We start from the raw sequence: 18,640 nt of genomic DNA, 5'->3' as shown, positions 1-18,640 counted from the left end.
CCACTCGGCACTGCCTTGCCCCCCGCCATCAGCCATGCCATTCAGCACAGTGCCAGACGAGCACACCAGGAGTTGGCGCTCTGCCTCCAGGCAACCTGGCTTGTGGCCATCCCTGACCTCAGGCTCTGCCTCTTGGTCTGTTCCTGCCTCCTGAGCCTCTCAGAGGGCTGGCCTCCATTTCCCTGCCCCAGTGCCCAGGACCCTGCAGGGTCCCCCTCCTACGACCTGCTTGGTGACCCCCAGGCTGCTGCTGTTTGGAAGCCACACACACCGATTGGGGCCACACCTCCTGAGAGAAGGCAACTTTGGGAGCTGAAATGAGGAGTTTTCCAGGAGGACACTCCATGGAAAGGCGTCCCACGGTGAGAGGACACCGGGTGCAAAGGCCCAGAAATGGGAGCGTGTGGACATTGACAATGGGGCTGGAGCTGAGGCCAGCTGCGGAAGGGCCCTCAGCCTGGCAGGAGGGCGGGAGCCCACCCACCCCAGGAGCCAAGGCCTGGACCAGGACCAAGCAGGTGGGCTGCTGACACCTGCCCACTGGCGGCAGGTATACACTTAGTGGCAATTTCGTCCCAGTGAGGCCACCTTGGTGCCATCCCGTGCTCCGTGTCTCTCACCACGCCCAGGCCCAAGGATGGAGGGCCCAGAGAGAGGCTCCCTTGCCAGGCCTGCGCCCCTTCCCAGCAGGAATCTGGACGCTGCCCTTCCCCAGGGGCTACAGGTGGTCCAGAGGGAGAACAAGGCACTGACCAGAGCTGTCCCCGGTGGGATGAAATGATCCATGTCCTGTGGTGCCTGGAAGCCCCTCCTTCCAGGAGGGCTGCCCTCATTTTTCTCTGCCTGACCTGGCTTGTCTATTTCTGCGTGATAAGTAAGTATATTCACATGTTTTGTTTTGATAAATATTTGGTAGAAATGTTTCCCCTCCTTATATAAGTTTCTGAGCCCAAGTCACAGCGCCCAGTCCATCCTCACCTGGTAGAACAGCCCAGCAAGGGGCAGAGTCCTGGAGAGGCTGCTGCCACTTCCCACAGGGATGACCCAGGGTGGGGACACAGCAGGGAGGATGAGGAACCCAAAGACAGCCCTGGGCCAGAAGCTGGGCCCTGGGACCTGTGGGTGGGATGCAATCCCGTGAGGCGGGCCCAGGACCACGGGAGGCGGGAGAGGGCAGGACTCTTCTTGGAGCCTTTACTACATGGTGTTGACTTCCCTATTTTTTTGAGTGAATTGGGTACAATTTTGTTCTTTGGTTGCCTGGAAGTCTGGTTACCCCCAGAAGCAGACACTGAATCCTTGACTTTTTTTGGCCGTACCGTGCGGCAGGCAGGATCTTGGTACCCCGACCAGCGATGGAACCCATGCCCCCTGCAGTGGAAGCACAGAGCCCTAACCACTGGACCGCCAGGGAATTCCCTGAATCCTTGACTTTTAAGAAAGTGTTCCCAGGAGAAATGAGTGACGGACGGTGAGGGCAACAGGATGGGGCAGCAGTGATTTGGGGGCGTTGGCCCTGCAGAGGGCAGCTCCACCAGACCCTGCAGGGCAGCCTGGAGGCTAAGTCACAGCATCCGTAGGGGCATGGAGTGAACAAACCTCTCAGCTGCCGCAAGGTCCAGAGCTCACATTCCAAGAAACTTCTCCATCCCAGCCTGAGAGGCAGCAGGAAACACAGAAGGCTCGAATCTGGCCAGACTGGCCAACTCTGGAGCCCGAGGCAGGGACAGGCTGGACTCCTACACCGGGTGTCTACAGGAACCTCACTCTCAATGACCCCTGATCTGCTGTCCTCCCTCTTCCACTCGGCCACCGCAACCAGAGGCCTCCTCCAACCCTCCCTCCTTCTCCTCCCCTCCCTCCATCAATCCTCCACTCATTTGTTCGTTCTCCTCCCCAGCTCCTCTCATCTCAAAGCACACACTCCGGCTGGGGAGATCAAGTAAACACACAGAAACAAGTAAATCAGGTAACAGCAGAGATTAGCAAGAGCCATGAAGAAAATAAAACCAGGGAACAGGATTGAGAGATAGAGGGCAGGGATTGTGGCCAGGGTGGTCCACAGACGCCCAAATGAGGGCAGGAGGCCAGGGGACAAGGGACCTACCCGGCCCCAGGGCATGGTCTCCAAGCCCTGCCACTTTTATCTCTTCTTCCCACCTTCACCTGAAACCCCACCTCCTCCAGGAAGCCTGCCTGGATGCCACTGATGCTCCAGGCTCCTGCTACACTGGCTTCAGAGGCCTTTCCAGACCAGCCCGTCTTGCAAGGATCTTCAGGTTGCATCATCTGGACCTTCTCCTCAGAGATGCCTAGAGGTGGGTCCTAAGGTGAGACTTGAATGGGGGTAAACATCTGACCAGAATGACCAGGGTACTAAATCCCAGCTTAGTCCCTATTTGCTGAGTGCCTTAGGCAAGGGACTTTGCCTCTCTGAGCCTCAGTTTTCCCATCAGCCCAAGAGGCTAGTGCCACCTCCCTCACAAGGTCACATGGGGGTTAACTGAGACCGCCCCCCCAACCAGCCAGTGCTGGCATTCTCCCCTCCTTCCCATCATCAGTGAGCTGGGGGAGGGAGAAGAGAGGGCTTGCTGGGTGGGGATTAGGTGTGCAGAGTGGTGGAAGGGCTCTCCTGGGGCCTCCCCAAGCCGGCCCCAAGCTCAAGTGTGCAAGCTGCCAGAGCTGGGCATGGGCGCCCCCGCCCCTCCCCCGCCTCCCCAGCCATCTGCAGCGTTGGCAGCAGCAGAGCCAGGGCTGCTGGCGAATGTTCTGGCACCATCTGAGCAGGACCAGTGTCTGGGCAGAAAATGTGGGCAGAGCCCTGTGTGCACACTTCATCCACATTCCACCGTTACTGTTGTCCCCCTGGGACCTGGGAGGGCAGGGACATTAGGGCTGGCGGGTGGGGGGTTGGGCTCCCACTGCCTCTTGTGGGCTACTCCCACCCCTGCCTGTGGCCTGAACGGTGTCAGAACCCTAAAGGGCAGGAGTGAAGGTCACAGAGCCCGCCCCGATTCATGGTGGGGAACCCAGGTCCCACGTGAGCCTAAAACAGCCCTATAGGAGGGATTTAAAGAGCCCACCCCCCAGCAGCCACCTCTCCTCTTGTCCGGATCGTAGACCCTGTGTGCCCGCCTGGAGACAGAAGCTTGTCCTCTGATGCTCACCCCACCCTGCACCTCCCTTTCTCCATTTGTTACTCAACAATGTCCCCAGGGCCTGAGGGGGAGGAGAGAGAGGACTCCGCCTCAACACTCAGGCCTCCAGTCAGCTGCTGGCTCTCTCTTCCCGTCTCCTTTTATTGTTTTTCTCACTTCCCTTGCTTTCAATGCCTTTTCACAGCACTGTCCCATGCCTGAATGTAGCAACCTACTCCCCTAATTAAATGAGTGAATAGAAACTGCAAAGTACACAGCACATAAAATACAAGCTGGACGGCGGTGATGGTTGGACAACAAGGTGAAGGTACTTACGGCCACTGAACTGTACCCTACAAAATGGTTAAGACGGTAAATTCTGTGTTGTATGTGTTTTACCATATGATGAAAAAAAGTCAAAAAATATATTCATTGGTAGCATGTGCTTGGGAATTATATAAACACGTGTGAACCATGGGCCCGTAGGTCCTGAGGGAGGACAGGAGTCAAGTGCCTGTGCATTGTGACCTCTCTTCGCACCAGCCAGGATCCTTCCTGGCCCCCTTGTGTTTTTTTCCAGGGTTCGAATACTGGCTGCTGCTGGGCTGGGTGGGCTGGCAGACTTGTCCAGCTGCCCCCAGGGAGCTCTGATGCCCTCAGAACTGAGGCTGCTTCTTGAGGAGGCCCCAGCCTGGCTTGGACCAGCAAGGTCACCTTGCCCAATGCCTCAGGGAGGAAGGGCTGAGGTTCACCTTGCACCCTTCCTCAGGGCTAGGAAGGGGCCAGCCTTGGGCTCCGCTGGGGTCAGGGATAGGGGTGCTCCAGCTAGAGGTTCCCGGAGCAACACTGACCCATCCAGAGGCCACCTCCCCTTCCTGATTGCTGGCGGGGTGGGGGAAGGGAGTGCCCCTCCCCCATCACTTGGCTACCTTGGCACACGTGTGCCGGGTCATGCAGAGAGGGAAAGTGGGGCAGACATCTGCAGTGCTGGAGCGGGCCACCGAGTGGGAAGTGGGGCAGAGCAAGGGACAGGGGGAAGTCGGCGGGTCGCGCCCTTCGCCCTGAATTTTCTAAATCTGGGAAGCGTGAGCTTCAGGAGGCGGGGTATCCCCAGGGCCTAGAGCAGGGCTGGTATACAGGAGGTGTTCAATAAATGTTGAGGGATGGAATGAGTGAATGTGTGAATGGGTTAGCCAGGTGAGTACTGAGGGTTCCCGCCTTCAAGGGCTCATTCACTCTTTCCCTCAAAGCTCGGCCTGTGCATTCATTCCTCATTCATTCGTTCCTCCCGCACGCTCCGCACTCATTCATTCACGCGCTCTGCCATTCATGCTCACGCAGGTTCATTCATTCCCTGCCCCGCCGCCATTCCCTCCCCAGTTCCCGTGCGCACGTGGCGCCCCGCGCCCCCAGTTCGGCCCCGCGGCCCCCGAGTGCGCCCCACCAGGGCGCTGCGGGGGGAGCCGCTGAATCAGCCGCGGCTGCGCGGGGCCGGGGCTGGCGGGGAGCCGGGCTGGGGGCGGGGGGCGGGCGCTCCCTGCGGGAAGCCGGGCGGGGTGGGGGAGCCCCGGCCGCGCCGGCTCCGGGCGCGCTCGGCCTCGGCGGGGAGGGCGCGGGCCGGGGGCGGCGGCGGCGGCGGCGGCGGGACCCGAGCGCGGCGGCGAGCGGCGCGGCTGCCCCGGGGCCATGTGGACGGGTGGCCGGCGGCCGGGCCGGCTCCGCCGGGCGGTGAGTACCTGCGAGCCGGGAGGGCAAGGCGCGGGCACGGGCGCGGAGGCGGGGCGGGCACCACCCACGCGGCAGGGCGGTCTCCGCGCGGCGCCGGAGGCGGTCCGCGTGCCCCCTCCCGCTAGGGGGGGCGACGGTCCAGCGTCGTCTCCCCCGCCCGTGGCGCTCCCTCCGGTGCCGGTGCGCCGGGGCCCCAACAGGAACGCTTGCCCGGCCGCGGGGAGCACTCGCGGGGCGCGCTCGCGGGGCGGGGCGGGGCGGGGACTCGGCCTCAGCGCGCTGCCCTGCCCCCCACGCGGCCGGCCTGAGCACCTGGGCCCGAGTTGCCGGGTCTTCGCCCCCCAACACGTGCGTCCCTGCGGCGAAAGGGAGGGTGGAACGGGGGAGGGGGCAGGGCGGGGCCTAGGGATCTGGGACCCTCCGCTGTGCCCGGCGGGTGGCCGGGGTGCAGGCAGGCCCCCTCCTGCCCGGGGTCAGGGCTCGGTGAGGCCGACCGCCTGGGAGAGGTCGAGGAGCCGGAAGGAGGCTGGACCAGGGGCTGGTTCACTGAGCGTTTGCAGCGCGTGGGCTTGCGCCGGCCCCAGACCCCCTCGGTGGTCTCATTCGGCACCTGCGGGGCAGGTGTTCCCCTTCGCCTCAGTAAGAAGCGAAGCCGCTGAGGCTCAGGGAGGGGAGGGCTCGCCCAGGGCCGCTCCACTGGAGCTTCCTCCCTCCCTGAACCCCAGCCCTGTTGGATGGGAATTGCTGCCCTAGCGTTTCCGCTTCCTGCCTGGTTTCGAGGTGTTTCCTTCCTTGTCTGGGCCCCACCCCATCCCCAGTGTGGTTCCTTTGGGGCAGGAACAGCGTGGGCGACATCCTGGAGGCTCCTGGACCAGCAGGATGGGAGCAGAGTAGGCACCCAGGAGTGAGCGGGGGTGGCAGAATGAGCTGTGCCTACAAAGGAGGAGCCCTGGATGGCCAAGGTCAGCCACAGACCTGGGCTGTGCAGACCGAAATCTGACCAGGGGTCAAGGCCTTGGGGCCCCAGGCCATCAGGACAGGGTCTCCATGGGCCTGGCTCCTACGGAGGCCCCAGTGCCCTAGATCTTTGGGGCCGGGGACAGGTCCTTGCCCTTCACTGGGCCCCAGTTCCCCTGCCCACTGCCTGCAGCAGAGCCCTCTGCACTCCCAGGGCCAGGGAGGACTGTGGAAGAAAGCCCCTTATACACTGTGGGGTGCCGTCCCAGCCATGCCGGGTGCGGCCCTGCCGGCTGGGGCAAGTGGCCCATGGAGGCGGCTCCGCTGGCATCTGTGACGCACAGGGCGGGAAGGCAGCAGCCTGGGCCCTGGCAGCGTCCCCGAAAACCCTTAATTTCCCCAAGTCTCACTATAATCAGGCCAGCACAGAAAAGCAGGCACAGTGGCAGATGCGGCTTCTTCCCGGCTGCTGAGCGCCGGCGCCGGGCGAGGGGAGGCTGCGCTGCTGCAGACGGACCCTCCCGAGCTATTGTCTCATATTTATAGATTCCTGCGCTCTGAGTTCCTCTTATCCTCAGAACCTGGAGCTGTTCGCACCTGGGATGCTGAGTGGGCAGGGCTAGGGGTGCCTAGAGCCTCAGTGGTGTGGGTCAGGCTTTCCATGCGCCGGGCGTGGGGAGTGGGTCGTTTCCGGGTCAGGGAGCGGAAGTGAGTCAGAGCAGTCTGGAAGGTGATCGATACCCCATCCTCTCTCAAAGACCCTTGGGTACAGGGTCTGGCCCCAGGTAGCTGCCACTTATTGAGCACCTACTACGTGCCAGGCCCGGTATAAACATCTTCAGCATTGTCTCCCCGGCAACACTTTGAAGTCGCACCCCTACTCCTGTAGGCACTTAAGGATGGCTAAGAATGAATGAATGAGGGGAGGAGAGCAGTCCCTGCATCCAGGGCTTGGTTGGAGATGGTTCACAATTTCCCAAATCCCAGGAGGCTCGTGAAGCCCAGGAGTGAGTAGGAGTTGAACAGGGGAGGGGTGGAGGAGCCTGAGAAGCACAGCCTGAGTCAAGGCCTGGGGGTGAGAGGGGGGTGTGCAAGGATCAGAGGAGGGTCAGTCCAGCTGGAGTGTGGAGGTCAAGGGCATGGCCATGGGTCGGCGTGTGTGTGTGTGTGTGTGTGTGTCTCCTCCCCTCATAGCAGGTAAAGATCTCTGGAGACAAATCCAAGGTTGACCCCAGGCTCACTGTGTTGGCCTAGAATCACCCCCAGGGTCCCCTCCTGGTTCCCCCTCCTGCCGCAGAGCAGGTCACTAGCCTGGAGGAGAGGCCTGGATAGGAGTCTGGAGTCTCGGGTTCCAGTTCCTCCTCTGCTGTGTGACCTTGAGCAAGGCCCTGCCCCCTCTGGGGCTCAGTGTCTGAGGCGCAACACCTCTCTCGGTCAGAGGAGTGGCTTCCGCGGCCCGAGAGCAGGCCCTCGATGGTAGCTGGTGGCGGGAAAAGCTGACCAGAGCTGTCTCTGTTGGTTCAATATTACAGGAATGAATGGCTGAGTGAGCAAATAAATGAAGGAATTCTCCATCCCCCTAGCGTACTCTCCTCATGTACCCCTCTGCCCCTTTCATTGGGACCACTTAGGTGACTCTGATACAGACCTCACCTTTCAAGATCTCAGTCTACCGCCAGGAGACATGGACCTTGACTAGTGTGGCAGGTGTTAGGAGAGTGACGGGGGCCTTCACTGTCCCCCCGCCCCCAGCCAGGAAGGGGACGCAGCAGTGGCTCCAGCCCCAAAAGGCCATGCACCTGGAGGCTACCACTGCAGCAACACGTGGATGCCGGGTTGGATGGATGGGGACTTGAATAATGTCAATAAGGGGATGGATGTAAGAACGGATGGGTGAATGGATGGATACAGGAAGAGTGGATGGATAAGTGCTTGAGGGTGGATCAGTGCACAAATAGACACACGTCAGTGGATGTATGCATCCGTGGATGGACAGATGGATGTGTGGATACAAGATACAAGTGACAAGGATGGATACATGGGTGAATGGGAGGTGGATGGCAGGTACAGGCACGGAAGGATGCACTGAGGCGTGAATGGGTACATGCTAGCAGATGAATGGTTACGGGGATGGATGGGTGGAGCCTCTTTTCATGTAACCCCCCTTCCCTCCCGTTCCGTGATCCCATAGCAGGGAGGCTGCAGAGCTGGGGAGAGGGCAGGGGGCCATGAGGCCTCTCCAGTTATGCTGGAAGACATGCTCAGGGAACGATGAAGCCGCAGTATAGCCTTCTGTAAAGACAGGTGACCAGCGGGGACTCCTGCATGGAGCTCCTTGTCCCGGGAGACTTTCTGGAAGGTCTGGATGGCTCAAGTGCACCCCCCTTCTGAGGAACAAAGGCTGGGGCCAAATTCAGAGTGCAGGAATGACGGCACAGAGCATGAATGCTGGGCCTGTGGCCGCCCTTGAGGGTTCTGAGGCCAGCACAGAAATAACCAGAAGCAGAGGCAGGGTGATGAAAAGTGTGAGAATCCTCAGACCCGGAATGTCCTCATCTATAAAAGAGGGGGATGGTAGTAGAAACTTCTGCACTGGCATGAGGGAGGCTTGGAAAGTGACTGCACTCTGTGGGTGTTGGCTACAGTCCCTGGCCTGTGGCAGGCCATGGCTGTTTACCACTCAGCCCTCGAAGCCCGTGTCCTCCTCCATGAAATAGGGTAGCACGGCCCAGTTTGGGGGGTTGCCGTGAGAATAAGTGAGGTGATGTTTGGAGCTCTTAGCGAATGCTCAGCCTGCCCTCCCCATCCCCCAGCCCCCGCTGCAGGGTCCCACCAGTACCCTGTGGCCGGGTTTTCCTGTTTCAGCCCCAGGAGGCAACCAGGAGCTGGGTCCCTCCTCCCTCGGAGCTCACAGACACCAGCTTCCCATCCTTGGGAGCAGGGTGGGTCTGGGTGGTAGAGGAGGGACTGAGGGGGTCCAGGAGTGAAACAGGGCATGAGTGCCTGACCTCTGGGGGTCCCATCCTGGGTCTGCCGCCTCCAAGCCACGTGACCTCAGACAAGTCACTTGGGCCCCGTGAGAGGCTGCTCCTTTAAGCATAAGACAGTTCACGGCTGTCCCCCCCTCACAGGACTGGGTGAGGATCTGGGCGATGGTGTGGAGCTTGGCACACAGTAGGGGCTCAGGAAGCGGGGCTGGAGCAGATGAGTCAAGAGGCAGGGGAGCCAGAAGCCCTTTCAGGAGAGGCAGCCCGGGCTGCTAAGAGGTGAGCAGGCCCAGGCTGCGAGCCGTGGCAGCCGACAGCATCCTCCGGGACCTCGGGCCCAGGCGGCGGACAGCCAGGGGGTTGTTATGACAACAGGAACTTGTCTGGTACAGCCGGCAACTCTGGGAGAGGCTCAGAGGACCGGCTGGCCCGGGCCCCCAGCACATTCCTGTGGCCGCACGTAGTAGGGGAATTGGCCAACTTAGAGCCCTGGGCTGATGGGTTCTGAGGTCCCACGAGATGCCGGGCTCTGTGCTGAAGACACCCAGCGCGCTCTCTGAGCTCTCACTACATCACTGCCTGGGGCGGGGTACTGCTGTGTCCCCACGTGGCAATGAGGAGGGGACGTGACTTGCCCAGGATCCGTTGGGGTGTTGGAGGTAGATTTGACCTTGGATCTGCCGGCCTCCAAGTTCTGTTCCCACTAGTAATGGAGCAGGGCTGGATGACTGCTGCTGGGGAGGGGGGTGTCCATGCGTAAAGGGGTGGCCTTCCAGGGACTGCAGCAGTGGCTGGGAGCACTGTGGCCTTCCAAAGAGCCTGAGACCCCTGACTCCCCACGTTCTCCTGCCCAGTGCCCAGCCCAGAGGAGGTCCACACCAGGCTGGGGATGCTTGTGAAGAGAGTCAGACCTCGGGTGCCTTCACTTATTCATTCATTCGAGAACTACTTGTTGAGCGCCCCCTATGTGCCTGGTGCTGTGCGGGGAGCTGGGGTAGAGTAGAGCTTACATTCTAGGGGGATACAGATAATAAACAAATAATTGCAATGTCGATTACAGGTAGGGGTCATGTTAAGAAGAGCAGGGGTTATAAGAGGCTGCTGCAGGGGTACCTGATCTGATCTGGGGCTACAGTCCAGATCAGATCAGGTGTGAATGGGTACATGCTAGCATCATGTACGTTCAGGGCCCCAGTTCAATAGCCTGGGGACAGGCTATTGAACTGGGGCCAGGAAGGGGACAGGCTATTGAACTGGGGCCCTGAAAGTTAGCTGGGAGTTAGATGATGAGAGGGAACAGCAAGTGCAAAGGCCCTGAGACCTGAGAGAGCTTGGCACGTTCAGGAACTAGATGGAAGTTCCTGGAGTGGTCTGTGGGGGAGGGTAGAAAAGACACTGGGGCCTTGCAGGGCGTATGAATGTGTGATGTTGTCTGGTTATCTAGTCTGTGATTTTAAAAGTTCACACTGGCTCGTTTGTGGGGTGGACCAAGCTGGGGTCAGGGACCCCAGGGAGGGGTGATTATAGGTGTTCGGATGAAACATGGTGGCACCTGGGACCAGCAAGATGATGCTGAGGATGGAGGGAGGTGGCCAGGTGTGAGAAAGGCTGAATAGTCAGGGCCTGACGGTTAGGGGTACGGTGGGGGAAAGGGGGAGAGGGAGAGGGAAGGTCCAGGCAGCTTCCATCCCTGTCTTGGGCAGGTGAGCTCATGAAGCTTTTCAGACATTTAGTCACAGGTGCTGTGAGGCATCCAGAGAGGTGTCCAGCCGAGCTCAGAAAAGAAGGGGTCCCCAGCACTTGATGTGAGGCACCTAGGCACTAGATGGGCAGAGGCCCCAGGTACACAGCCATGAGCAGGCAGTGCCAAAGAGAGCCTAGGCCATCCTCCAAGCAGCACCAGAAGCCAGGGCTGGGGATCATGGCCAAGAGCCTGGGGCTGCCACCCCCTAGCGAGCCTTCCTTTGACTCATGCAGCTGCATCCCAGGAGTTCTGCGTGGACTCCTGGCTTCCTGAGATGCCAGGGATCTGTGTGTCTCCCTTCACGCAAAGGAGCAAGGGCTCTGGCCCTTCTCTGGGGTATTCTTCCCCACCCCACTCCCCATCTAACTGCACCCTGGGCCCCCATGTGCCAAAGGCCCTTGCCTCATAGTGCTGTCAACCATGGTTCCTAACCTTATCCCCTGTGTATCAGTGAGGAATTGCACACAGCTGCTAGTAACAGGGACTGGAAATAACCATGGCTTAAATAAGACAGGGGGTTATTTCTGTCAAGTTAAGGAAGTGCCAGAGGCAGGTGGTCCAGGGCTAGTGTGATGACTCAGTGGTCATCAGGAACCCAGGTTCTTTTTTGTCTTTCTGTTCCTCCAGCCTTTGTACATGGCTTCTGCCTCAAGTTTGCCTCACAGTGCAAAACAGCTGCAGTAGCTCCAACCATCACTTCCATGTTCTAGATAAGAAGCAGGAGGGTTTGGGAGTGGGAGCAAAAAGGGCACAGCCAAGCTTTCTGATCCCTTTTAAGGAGCAGCCACACCCAGTAATTTCTGTTTATATCTCATTGGCTACCCCTGGCTGCAGAGGAGCCTGGGAAATGCAGTCTTTTAGTTGGGTATCTTGCCTCCCAGAATAAAAGGAGGGTTCTTCACTAAGGAAGAGTGGGAGGACAGTGGGCAGCCAGCAGTCTCCACCACACCCTCCCATTCTGCCAGATGGTTGCGGTTCTAATTTCCCCTCCTTCAGGCCCCATATTCACCCATGTCCCTGCACCCAACCCCACACCTGGCAGAGATGAGGAGACGTGGGGAGTGCAGGGTGTGAGGCCCAGCCCAGGGCTTCCCCTCCGCCCCCTGGCACACAGCAGGCGCTCATTCAGTGCAGGCTGCCTCCCCAGGCAGATGAAGAGCACAGGACATGACCTTCCCTTCTCTAGCACTTCCTAAGCCCTGGAGTCCAGCTCCCATTTAGTGAGAATCAATTTAGGGGGCGGGAGGCCCCCTGCCACGTGCTCTCTGGATCGATGGGGGCGGGCGTTCAGCTGATCACTCTGGCCAGTGAGGGACGGGTGGCCCTGCCGCCCCCCCCCCACCCCCACAGAGGGCAAAGGAGTCCCAGCCACGTGGGAGGAGAGAAGTAGGTGTCAGTGAGGTACTTGGAGAGGCTTGACCTTGGACTGCCCAAGGAGGATGCTCTCAGGGGCCGGCTTCCAGGCACGGGGCTCTGACCCCGGCAGCCGCAGGCAGGATGGCCACGGCTCCCTTGTGGAGCCTAGGGCCGAAGCCCCCAGGAAGGAGGTCTGCAGAGAGGACCTTCAAAGCTGCAGACTGAGCCCCAGCTCAGGTCAGAGCCCCAAGGGCCCACCATCTCACCCCAACTGGCTGAAACAGCCTGGCCAGGAGGAGACAAAGGCATCACCTGGCCTGCTGTCCATCCCGGAGCCCCTGGGCACTGGCAGCAGGGCTGCCACCGGCCCTCTCGCCCGGCTGAGCCGCCGACAGGAGGCCAGGCTGCCCTTCTCCAGATTCCTGGATGAGGTCGCCGTGCGGGTTCTGGACCCCGGGACCCTGGAGGCCTTCTGGGGACCCAGAGGCCGCAGCCCGGAGCCCTCCCCAGGCGAGCAAGACCCAGGCCTGGCCCGGGAGCCCCTCGCAGGATCTGCAGCCCCAGAGAAGACCCTGGCCCTGAGCCCCCAGCTGTCCTCGGAGGTAGCCCCGGAGGCTGCAAGCAGAGAGGGGCCGGGCCGGGCCACGGAGACTCGCGTGGGCGGCAGCAAGCATGGAGGCCCAGCTGCTTCCCCCCAGAGGCCTCCAAGCCCGGTGAGTCTCAGCCCCCGCCCATCCCCTAGGGGGCAGCTGGACAGAAGTCTGCTGGGGCCCCTTCCCTTCTCCTTGATGGGCCATTTCCCCACAAGTTCTGGCTGACCCCCTCCGAGTCCCCTCATCACCCCCCTTTCATAATCACTGTAACGGGAAAGACCTTAAGCACCCGAAGAATGAAGCTCTAGGATGAAATTTCTGGCTTTGGGGCAGGCAGGCTATTTCTGGAGTACGCACGAGTAAACAACAATGATAACAATAATATCACACCCCCAGTGGCAGAGACCTTGGTGTTTCACCACGGGATTTTATATGATGATTCTTTTGAAGTTTTGAACCTCAGACACGTCCACGTGAGGTCGGATGTCAGAGTCCTGTCAGGCAGACGGGTGGGTCCACGTCCTTCCTAGCTGCCCATTTTATGGAGTTGGAAAACTGAGGCTCTGTGTTGCCCCGGGGCCCCCTGGGGAGTCTGGGCTTGGACTGAGGTCTTCGAATCTAAGTAGCACATCATCACCCCCTCCACACACACACACTTCAGCCTCAGACAGATGGGAAGAAGGATTCGGTGAGACCTGCTCGGCCGTCCTGGGGGATCGGGTCGTGCAGGGTGTCAGGATGGCGGCACCCCACCTCGCTGCTAGCCTTCGTCTCCCAAACCACCTGTGTCTTCAGGGACCAGGGCGGGTCCTTATGGGCTGTTGAGGGCCTTGTCCTGGCCACAGGCTCGAGGTGGGGCTGCAGGGCCAGGTGGTGGAGATCTCGTCCCGGCCCCTCCCAGAATGGCCGCCCTGCACGAAGGGGTTCTTTTAAAAACAAAATCCTGGGCGGTAGGAGCGAGCTGATGCTTGCCGAGTGCTTACCAGAGTTGTTCTAGCTCTCCACCCCTGTGCACCCCCAGCGGGCCGGTGTCATCCTTGTGCTGCGGAATTACTGCGCACTGGGAGGCGACAGGAGAGGGGAGGTCCCGGGAGGAGCCGGGACTGGACACAGGCCGTCTCACCTCCCCCTCTGCGCCTACGCTTCTCCGCGTCACTTGCCTCCAATGACCTGACCTGCCTTTCTCCAGGGAGAGCCAGGGAGCAGCGTGGCTGGAGGGGAGCTCTGGGTATTTGAAGACCACCAGCCCTTCCTCTGGGATCTGCTGGGCCAAGTGCAGCCGGGGAGTTCTCAGCTCAGGGGGACCCAGCTCAAGGACCTGGGCAGGTTGCCCACCCACTCGGGGCCTCGGTTTCCCTGGCCATGGAAAAGCGGTCATGGTCACGAGTTCTCTTTCGCCTTGTCACGGGGAAAGCATCCAGCAGGCACCCAGTAAGGATCGCGTCCCCGGACTCCTCCACGCGGGCCTGGCCATCCAGGACCTCCCCACCCTCCGCTCTAGGCTCTGCACGCCATGCAGACCTCCAGGGACCACTGGCTCCGGGGGAGCCCCGTGATGTTCAGGCCTCTGGAAGATTCTGTCTGAAGGCAGCACAGGGCCTTGGGGACCTGTCAGGGTCCTGCAGCAGGTGCTGGGGGGCAGGGCTGTGTCCTGGGTCCCAGCCAGAATGTCCTTCCCAAGGAGCTGGTGTTGGCTCCTTGAAGCAGGAGGTGGGCATCAGCCCCCAGCCCAGCCCAGCCCAGCCCAGCGTCATATGTGGTCAGCTCCAGCCTCGTGTCAAATACTCCAAACAGGCCAGTGAGAGAGATACTAGGATCTGGCCCATTTCACAGACCAGGAACTGAGGCTCAGCGAGCAGGGCCCGGCAGGGTCCTGGCTGGGCTGTGCCCTGGCTCAGGGAACCCGGACAAGCCGCATCCCCCAGTGTCTTCGTGTGTGTGGCCAGTGGAGGTGCCTGGCGCACGACAGGAATCCCGTCCCTGGGACGATGGTAGCCGTGAAGGTGATGATGACGGCCCCTCTACCTAGCCTGGACAGGCTTGTGTCCTCGGAACAGTTCCCAGGGTGAAGGTGGGGCTTCGGGAAGGTAGGGAGACCCCGGGCTTCCAGGCAGCAGTCTGAAAGCCCTTTCTGGAGGACAGTGCCTGGAGCCGCACCGTCAGCCACTTCAGGAAGGAAGTGACAGAGCAAGCAAGGGTGGGGGAAGGCCTCTGCCCCGTCTGGCGGCATGGTCGTGGGGGACTCTGGGCTGCCCCTTCACTGTCCAGCAAACAAGAAGCCACTGTGGAAGGTCTCCGGGACCTCCAGCCGTCACTGTCACAGACCTGGTACCAAGGCTCACTCGTACTACAGTGTGAATGACTCAAGCCAGGTGTTTCCTGAGAACAAAACGGGCAGAAGAGAGCAGAAAGCACAGGCCGGGGTCAAGGAAGGAGAGGCGGGCTGGCGGCTCTGAAGTGGCCTTAGTGATGTTGTGACAGGACCCCAGACGCCAGGCCTGGAACTCCCCAGGGCTGCGTTTGGATCCTGCCTGAGGGGCTTTCCCACTGTGAGACCTCACGAGCAAGCCCCCTCCACCCTCTGGGCCTCAGGCTCCCCGTCTGTAGGGCCATCGTAAGGTGTGATAGCGCCTCTCCCCAGTGGGGGACCCCCAAGGTGCTTCTGGAGGGGGCAGCTGCTTCCCTGCTCCCCAACTGTTGCCATGTGGGAATGTGGGCCGGAATTGCCAGATCTTCCAAAATTTCAGTAGAAGCCAAAAATACGGATTTTAAAATGTAAACTCTCCCAATTTTTAAATGTTGGCTCAAACGTTTAAAAAAAAAAAAATTAAAACCCTCTCGCAGGCCAAATACAACATGCCGGTGGGCCAGATTTAGCTCAGCAGGCCAGTTTGCTGCCGCGGGCCTAGTCCCTGTACCGGCGCACGGCTGGGAACCCGAGGCCCTGCCCAGGCCACGCAGAGAAGCTTGGGGCTCGGCCGGGGGGATGGGACGGGGCACCTCTCAGCCCGCAGCGAGGTCCTCCAGAATCCCCAGGGGAAGGACATTCTTGGCCCCATCTGGGGACAGCCCCAAGCCAAGGTACGGGTTCAAGTCCCCAACTTGCTGAGTGACCTTGGGCCAGCGCTCGCCCCTTTCCCGTCCACCTGTGCTCACCTTGGTATTCCGACTAAGGTATTGGGATGACCCACTGTGTACCCAGCGCAGCGAGCCCTGCGGGGGATGCTGAGGGACCCGAGGCTGGCTTCTCACCCATGACACAGTCTGTGACACCGCCTCTCCCCTCCTACCTCCCCGCCTGCCCCTCCTCGGTGCCCTGGGCTGGCCCCGCCCCCTCTCTGAACCCTCGCCTGGCAGAGCCCCTCCTCTTGCCCATCTACGCTCACTCCCTTGGCGACCTCATCCAGTTTCGGAGCCTAATTGCTGTCTCCATGCTGGCCGCTCCCAGATTCACATCTCCTGGACCCTCCTCTGAACTCCAAACCCAAGTCCCCACCCTCTTGTCCGTATCCCTGCTGGGATGTCTGGACCCGAATCCTGAGCTTCTCCCCAGTCCCCTTCAAGCTGCTCAGGCCAAAACCCATGGCCTCATCTTTGGCGATTTTTCCTTCCACCCCCTCCTCTAGTCTGTCAGCGCATCTGAGTGCCTCTCCCGCCTCCACCCTGGTCCCCACTGGATTTGTATAGGTGCCTGCAGCTGGGCTCCTCAGGCCCTGCCCTCACCCCTCAGTGCGTCCTCCGCACAGCAGCCCGAGGGGCCCCCAACTCAACCTCTGCTCCCCACTGGTGACCGGACGCTTCCTGAACTCAGGGCAGGACAGGCACTGCACTGATGCCCCGGCTAATCTGCCTCCCCGCCGTGGGAATCTCAGCACCGTGAGAGCAGAGAAGGTCCTCTAGTTTAGTCTGTTCACTGCTGCGTCCCCTAGAACAGGGCACACAGTGAATGTCTGTTGAATGAATGCAAGAAGGCAAGGAGTGATGTAAAACCTCTTAGCAGAGGGTCCACCCTGAGTGATGACGTCTAAAGTCTGGCTCAGGAGTGGCTGCAGCCCTTCACCAGCCCTATCCCCAAGACAGGCCCATACGCATACGTGGCCACCGTGTCACTCACAACGTCCTTTGAAGATTTTCCATCCTCCCTAGATGAGGGATTGAGCTCGGAGAGGTTGAGGGTTTTGCTGCATAGGAAGCCCAAGTCTCCGTCAGTGGGAGGTGGGTGGCCACTGCCTGGGCCACGTCTGGGATTTGGTCCCCCCCCATCTCTGCCCTCTGTACTCTTCGTCTCGTTTCCTCCCCTTGAGAAGAGGGTGAGGGAACAGGGTCAGGAAGAAACCAAGGAAGCTGGAGCTCAGAGTAGATCTAAGGAGGGCCCAGGGGACCCATCACAGGCCCTGAGGGAAGGCAGGGACTCGCCCAGGGTCACAGGGTGAGTCGGAGGCAGAGGGGAGGCCTCAGCGCCCAGCAGACCCCTCCCTGACCTGGACCCGCTTTCCTTCTCGCGACAGTTTCCAGGCACCACAAGATTTGGGTGGGAAAGGGCAGCAACACACCCGGGCCAGATGGTCCAGTAGAGGTCCAGTAGAGGATTCACACATCTGCTCGTGGGGGCCAGTGTGGAACTGACCCCCATCAGCAGAGGGGTTCCCTGGGCAGGGCTCTGTGCAGGTGTGTGTGTGCTGGGTACCAAGCGGGCTCAGGTGCCCCCAACGTGGGGGTGGGCTTGGGGGAGGGGATGGGACGACGGGTGAGTGACAGGGACTGTGAGAGCAGACCAGAGGCTGCTCGAGGTGGAGAGCAGATGCCACTGGCTGGGGATTAAGAGCAATTGCATTCATTCAGGCGTCACCAACTGCTCGTCAGAGGCCTCTGCAACAGGCCCTAGTGATGGAGACACCGTGGCTGAAGCAGAGGGGCCCTGCCGTCAGGGGTGTCTCTTGTAGTGCAGGGGCAGGGGCAGGCAAATGGACACGGAGGATGCGTCCAAAGGGACAGGGCGTGATGAGAAATCATTCGGTGGGAGAGAGGAGCTACTTTAGGTGGGTAGTCAGAGAAGGAAAGATCCAGGCAGAGGGAAGGAAGTGCAAAGGCCCTGAGGCAGGAGTGAGCTGGTTGAGCTTGGGACCAGCAAAGTGGCCAGTGTGGCCAATGTGTGCCAAGTGAAGGGCAGGTGGTGGGGGTGTGGTCAGAGGGTTAGGCCGGACCCAGTCAGTATTTACCGACCCCTCGTTGAGGCTTGACTTGTGACGCAGAGTCGCCTCCCTCCATTGCCCTTGGGAGCGCCTACTACGTGCATCAGCCACGTGCCCAGGCGCCACCGGGAGGATGGCAGCTCGGGAGGCTGGCCCCAACCCTCCGCGCTTCTGCACCCAGCCTGCAGGGCTTTGCCTCCTGGAGCCTCTGTTCTTGCATCTGTAAAATAGGGGTTGTAAGACCCACCTCGCAAGTCACGATGGGGATTAAATAGGATTGATTTCCTTAACAGGGCCAAAGGCTGCGCTGGCTATACAGCAGGCAACTAAAGGATGGAGGGGCCTGTCTCTGGCCCTCGGGAAGCTCAAAGTCTCTCAGGGAATAGGGAAAGGAGGGAGGTGGTGGGGCTGTGGTGGTCGGCAGGGAGCTCAGAATATGGCTCGCGGTGAAGGAGGGTGAGCATTCAGGGCGGCAGGGGCCAGCACCAGCAAAGGCATGGAGGAAGACGTAGCAGGTGGGCTGAGGCAGGGATGCATGTTATGGTCCAGTTTAGCCAACAAGTGGGGCTTGTGTGAGGCTTGTGTGAAATAAAGATGGCCACTGGGCTGGACCACCTAGAAGAGACAAGAGGAGAGTTTAGGACAGACAGTGACAATGTCACAGGTGTGTCGCAGGAATAGGCGTGGGGCTGTGAGTATGGGGTGAACCAGAGGGACAGCGCCCAGGGCAGGGATGAACTCTCCCTCTGAGGGCACCCAGAGTGCCAGCCTGTGTTCCTACCTGTATCAGGAGAGCACTGGGACCCCACTTGCCTGTGGTCCCTGGAGGGGCCAGATGGGACCTTGAGGGTGTTTCCTGCCCCATCATTTCACACTGGGGACCCTAGACATCTCAAGGTCCCTCATAGTCATGGTCTCCACCAGCCCCGGCCCCCCTCCTATAATG

At 60.4% G+C, this 18,640-nt stretch overlaps 1 protein-coding gene across 3 annotated transcripts in view; it reads left to right on the top strand.

The window, feature by feature from the left end:
• The first annotated feature begins 4,775 nt into the window (after positions 1-4,775).
• Positions 4,776-18,640, top strand: part of BEGAIN (brain enriched guanylate kinase associated) — a 44,900-nt gene continuing 31,035 nt past the window's right edge. For 2 of the 3 annotated variants that reach the window (XM_022576077.3, XM_022576076.2), the window contains exon 1: positions 4,776-4,865. In XM_022576077.3, the coding sequence (XP_022431785.1) occupies positions 4,824-4,865 (42 nt within the window). In that variant the 5' untranslated portion in view covers positions 4,776-4,823. Of the gene's footprint in view, positions 4,866-5,233; positions 12,623-18,640 lie in introns of those variants that run through there. The other variant, XM_089908199.1, reaches the window with a different exon arrangement.

This window comes from Delphinapterus leucas, chromosome 2 (genome assembly GCF_059928025.1).
Source record: "Delphinapterus leucas isolate spDelLeu-1000000601 "Yukka" chromosome 2, BTC_Dleu_Yukka2, whole genome shotgun sequence".
Taxonomy (NCBI): Eukaryota; Metazoa; Chordata; class Mammalia; order Artiodactyla; family Monodontidae; genus Delphinapterus; species Delphinapterus leucas.
The sequence above is the reverse complement of the archived record's forward strand: the minus strand, read 5'-3'. Positions and strand labels throughout refer to the sequence as shown.